Source organism: Pelophylax lessonae (assembly GCF_965119305.1).
Source record: "Pelophylax lessonae genome assembly, chromosome: 1".
Classification (NCBI taxonomy): domain Eukaryota; kingdom Metazoa; phylum Chordata; class Amphibia; order Anura; family Ranidae; genus Pelophylax; species Pelophylax lessonae.
The window spans coordinates 440,109,623-440,115,576 of NC_138768.1; the positions used below are offsets into that span (position 1 = coordinate 440,109,623).

Genomic DNA, 5,954 nt, shown 5'->3' on the forward strand with positions numbered 1-5,954 from the left:
GACATTTTTGACACTTTTGGGGGTACCAGTGACATTACTGCAGTAATCAGTGCTATATATATGCACTGTTACTGCAAAAATGACACTGGCAGGGAAGGGGTTAACAGTATTGGACAGGGAGGGGTTAAGTGTGTCCTAGGGGCGTGATTCTAACTGTGCAGGGACAGGTCTACTAGTGTAAAAACAAAGATCAACAGTTCTACATAGTAGAACTGTCTGATCTTCACTTTTACACAGGGAGAACTGACAGGCGGCTTGTTTACATAAGCCGCTCTGTCTTTCTCCCGCTGTACCGGCGATCGTAGTGTGACCGGCGGACATCGGGTCCGCCAGTCACACTCCCGCACTCCTCCGTGAACGAGCCGAGGCGGGCGCGCGCCTCAGCGGGCGCGCGCCCGCCCGCTATTGGCTCTAGAAGGAGTGACAGGCGAGCGACGTAGACCTACGTCACTCTGCCTGGCCGGGGCCGACTGCCGCAGTAAATATACTGTGCGCAGTCGGCAACCGGTTAAAACAGAAATGTCAAAAAACAGTTAAAGCTTTTGTTGGTCTTTGAGGCCCCCCATTTTAATGTTCAGATAAATACTACACTGCGGGCCCACTTAAACATACTAGGCCTCCAGCCGCAAAACTCCAGCTCTGAGACAACACTCTACCCGCAGTGTACCCATGTTTCCTTCCAGTCAAACTGACCTCAACTGGAACGCACCAGAGGGACCTACCACCAGTGGGTCCCGAACCATTATCTTGACTTAAAGGTTTTTGCCCCTGCCAGCAAAGACCAACAAAAAGACGACACCGCACGCCAAGGGTGAAACCTTACCCTTGAGTGCCCCTCCACACCCCCAACGCCCTCTGTATACCGTCCTGCAACCCCAGAGCCCACAGGTCAGTCTCCACGGCATTTAGGTGCCCATCGCCCCGCAAGTACCTCCAGGTCTCAACCTCCAACTCCAGGTGCCTAATGACCACACCACCATTGTGACAGACAAATTTCCCCACCGCTTTGTTAACTTTTATGCGGGCCCTGTTGACACGCTCCACCGACCTGGCCAAACGCCAGGAAGTACGGGCGACTATGTCAGACCAGACGATGATCAGGTCCGGGAAGGACACACAGAGACGCAGGAAATCCAATTTTATGTCCCGTATAAGTTCCTGCATGAATCTAACCGCCAGATCATTACCCCCCACATGAAGCACCAGCACATCCGGATGCCTGTCCCACCGAGCAATTTTATAGACCTCTGGCACCACTCTGCTCCACATCATACCCGGCACCCCCAGCCAGCGGACGCAGGCTTCCTGTCTGGTAAATCCTAGCTGTCTACCACCGGGACGGACATCTGCTCGCCTGGCACCCCAAAACACATAGGAGTGTCCCAATATCCAGACGAGGCACGGTTCACCTGAAAGAAACAAAAGGCAAACCCCCCGCAGGTTCCTTGTACAAACACAGACGCGCATACCAAATCCCCAACGACAATCACAACAGATGAGGACGAACATACAACGAAAACCTCTTCGAATCCCACCTACCAATGCGCTTAACCGCATCCTCATCCAACCTCCGTGGCCGCCCCAATGCGAAAGGAGTGTGAGGCATAGCATTTCGCATCCAAACCCAAGACCCTCAAACACTTACGGAACACCCCGATGAATTGATATCTGGACAAGGAAGTCCCATCAGCATGCACTAAAAACGAGCCACCCACCTGCGGCCGGATGGCCAAAAAAGCACTCGCTAACCGGGCACAAAGGCGATGCCGGCATTGCAAACAACCGGACCCGCACGCCCCTACCCAACTGATCCGTTTTGGACCGACGGAGCAAAATGTGAACTTCCTCCCCCCGGCAGGACACATCCTGCGCCAACAGGCCCCCCGAAACACCCTTAGAGGGGCTCACCAATTCCCCAATCCGAAAGGCCCCAAAAAACGCCAGGCAGAATGCTGCCCAAAAAAAAAGGACTTCATAAGCAGAAAAACACAGCGTACCCAATGTAGCGGAAATATCCTGCAAGAGGGGAAAGGATACAGGGAGCCTACCATCCTTACGGCGATGGGCCCGCCCATACCCCTTCAGAGCTTGCCGAACAACGAAGTCCTTCGTAAAATCGTAACTACCCTGCAACTTAAACAAGAAGGCCAGGCCGGCCAACTTGCGAGCCACAGCAGACGCTGACCCACCCTTCTCAAACTGTTGCGCCAGAAAATAAAAACCACCCACCGAACCTCAGGATCCCCGCTATCCAGCTCCGCCAAACGCAGCACCTCCCACCACTCGAGCCATACTTTGGAATATGCTGACCACGTAGCCTCACTCACAGACCGTTGGATCCAGCCGGCGAGGACCCCAAGGCAATCTCCCACAGCCACTCGGGACACGGGACCCCTTGTTGCTCCGCCTCCGGCGCCAGCTCTCGAAACTGGTCCCACTGAAAACGAGACAAGGCGTCAGCTAACGTGTTGACCACCCCCGGAATGTGCACAGCATAAAGAAAAACGTTCAATTTAAGGCAACGCAGCACCAATTGTCGCAGCAGCCGAACCACCGGCTGCGATGAAGCCGAGGAGCGGTTAATCACCTGTACCACTGCCATGTTATCGCAGTGCAGACGAACCCTCAAATCCCGGAATGCGTCCCCCCAAATCTCCATGGCAAGCACCACCGGAAACAGTTTCAAAAGGACCATGTTCTGAAGGAGACCTGCCACCGACCATGACACAGGCCAAGGCGCCGCGCTCCACCGCCCACGATAAAAAGCCCCATACCCAGTGGAACCCACCGCATCCGTGTACAGCTCCAGGTCAAAATTGCTGACTGGCCCCGACATCCATAAAGCCCTCCCATTGTAGTCGGCCAAGAAACTGTGCCACAGTCGCAGGTCCTCCCTATGGTCCTTGGTGAGGCGGATAAAGTGCGCGGGCGATGTTACTCCCGCCGTGGCCGCCGACAACCTCCTACAAAAAACCCGACCCATTGGCAAAATCCGGCACGCAAAGTTCAGCTTGCCCAACAATGACTTGAGAGCCGAAAGCTTGTCCTCCGGCAGGCGACATTCCATAGCGTCTGAATCCACCACAATGCCCAAGAAGCTAAGCACCGTGGTAGGGCCCTCCGTTTTTTCCAGCGCAAGCGGAATCCCAAACTGAACTGCAATGTGCTGCAACGTAGCAAGAAGCACGGCACACACGTTGGAGGAAGGCGGACCCACGCAAAGGAAATCATCCAAATAATGAATGAGGGAATTCGTCCCAGACACGTCCCGCACCACCCACTCCACAAAAGGGCTGAATGTCTCAAACAATGCGCAAGAAATGGAACAACCCATAGGGAGGCAGCGATCTACATAATAAGCCCCCTGCCACCGGCAACCCAACAGGTGAAAACTATGCGGGTGAACCAGAAGCAGCCGAAAGGCGGCTTCAATATCAGCGTTCGCCATGAGTGCCCCCCGCCCATAGCGCCGAACCCAAAACACAGCCGCATCGAAAGGCGTATAAGCCACCGTGAAGGCTGCCGAATCAATCGTGTCATTCACCGACCGCCCCTTCGGGAAAGAGAGATGGTGAATGAGACGAAACTTATTGACCTCCTTTTTGGGCACCAGAAACCACCAAATTAGGCAATGGAGGAGCGGGAAACGCTCCACCCATCCGACTCAACGCCACCTCCTTCGCTAGCTTGTCGGACACCACCGCAGTATGCTGCAGTGCGGACCGCAAATTCCGCGCATGAGGGGGAATGGTAGCCATGGAGCAAGGAATATGAAAACCATCTGAAAACCCGGCCTCTAGGAGTTGAGCCGCCGCCCTATCAGGGTATCTACTTAGAAAAGGCAGCATCTTTTCCAAGATCACCGGCGTCGTCCCTTTTTTGACCAGGCTCCCCGGAGCATCCCTTACCCCGCTTGAAACAGCGGGACAACGGATGGGCACCTCCGCAACCCAAGCATTCGTGCTTGTAGCGACAGGACCCCCAGAACTTACAGGAACCCTTGTTGAATTGCCAACAGCAACCCCGCCGCTTAGTGACCGACTGCACGGGGGTAGAAGAACCGCCGGCTCCTCCTGGAAAAAACTGTGGGGAAGCCCGCACCGACAAAATAAGCTGCATCCAGAGGCTAATGTCTTTGTGGTCCCAGCGCAGCGACTGTCGAATGGCCTTCCGCTGACGGAACTGCTCATCATACCGCAGCCACGCCGTACCCCCATATACCCTGTATGCCTCACCAATAGCATCCAAGTAACAGAAGAGAGCCGAACAAGGTTCGGGGTTCTTCTCCCCAATCACACTAGCAAGAATCGTGAACGCCTGCAACCAGTTAGCGAAAGTGCGGGGGATTAACCTATACCGCCGCTTCTCCTCATCCTCCTTCTTGTTCTCCTCCGGCTTGATCCTATTCAAGTTACATTTTTCAAGCGGCAAAAGCAGAGGCGTAACTAGAACCTTCAGGGCCCTGGTTCAAGAAACCATGTAGGGCCCCCCGGACACCTGGCCGGGGCCCTTCCCTTTAAGCCTGGGGCTCCTCCCACTGATCCTGGGGCCCTTCACTCTCATTGAGGGGGCCCTTTATTACGGTCCCGCAGTGGGACCCTTTCACAAGTTCTGCAGTTGGCCCAGTGGGGGGGGGGACCAGGGGAGCACACAGAGGCCCAGAGACAGCAGAACACAAGTGAACTGGATAGGAGGAGTGGCGGGGGCAGCATACAGAGGAACCAATCTCCTCCATTTTCCTCCTGAAGCTACAGGAGGAAAAAGGAGGACAGTGATTTCTCTACATGCTGCCCCCGCCGCCCCTCCTATCCAGGTATACAGTGGAACTGCACGGGCCCCCTGGAGCATGGGGCCCGGTTGCAATTGCAACCCCTGCAACCCCTGTAGTTACGCCCCTGGGCAAAAGAGTAAAGATTTCCACGTACTCACCCTTGACAATCTTCTCCCTGACCTCCGCCTTTAGATGCGCACCTAACGGTCCCTCGAAGCAAACATAGACTTCGCACCTCGCCGAGTCATCCAACCGGACCGTGCCCCCCTTCTTAGCACTGTCCCCAGCCGCAGCCCCCTTTTTCGACCCCCCTGCCGCATCCCCCACCGCTGTGGAAGCGGCCTCCGGCGACGGCACGACCATCACGGCCTGTACGCCAACCGCCCCGTGGGCCCCAGGCACCGGCACAAGCCCCGCCGTCACCCCCCAGAAGCTGGCGGGACCCACGCCGCCGCTGGCGAGGGGCTAGAACCCGACAGCTCGCCTTCCGACCGATCCATCGCAGGTGGAGATGCCTCCGCGGAGGGCCGTGAGCAAACCATGTGGCCGTCCCGCGGAACCCCGCACACCGCTCCCGCCTCCAAATGACGTTCCGGCAGCACGCCCCAAGACTTGAGCGCCCGCCGTGGCACGACCCGTGCCCCTCTGCTGAACTGAAGCCCCGGGCCTAGTGGATCTCGGGCACCTATGGGGGCTGCCGGCCAAGGCACCGGAGGGCTCGGCAGCCGCATCACCGCTCCTCCCCCCGCTGAGACTCCTCCCCCACACCGAGAACCACAGGGGAGGAGTCCACATTCCTGCCCGACTGCCGCCCAGGGGGAGGGGGAGGGGAAACTGAGGCACGCCTACCCCTCCCACCCCCTGAGCTCCGCTGCTGCCGAGGATTCCTCCCAGCTGCACCACCGGCCGAAGCAGTGGCACGCTTCGCCGGTGGGCCTGGAGGGTCCTGAACTGGGCTCCTAAAAGATTTACCAGCACAGGGGGGGGGAGTCCGGGGAGAAACGCTCCGGAGGCCTGGTTCTCCGAGCGCGAGTGGAGTCCCGCCCCCCCGCCGTCGCAGCCGGGCTCTGGTCACCCGGTACCGCCGCAACCTGAGCCTGGACCCAGGCCACCCCATGAACCGCGGCCACGGTGCAGAGACGGGAGAGCAAGCCGTCCAGCTCGGCCATCCTGGTGGGGAGAA

General features: G+C 57.5%; 1 protein-coding gene across 1 annotated transcript; it reads right to left on the bottom strand.

Moving 5' to 3' along the window:
• Positions 1–819: 819 nt before the first annotated feature.
• On the bottom strand, positions 820–1,467 carry LOC309546766 (uncharacterized protein; the record flags this gene model as incomplete). Its single annotated transcript, XM_082246456.1, has 1 exon — positions 820–1,467. One exon carries the CDS (start codon positions 1,465–1,467, stop codon positions 820–822), a length of 648 nt encoding a protein of 215 aa, XP_082102582.1.
• Positions 1,468–5,954: the final 4,487 nt, after the last annotated feature.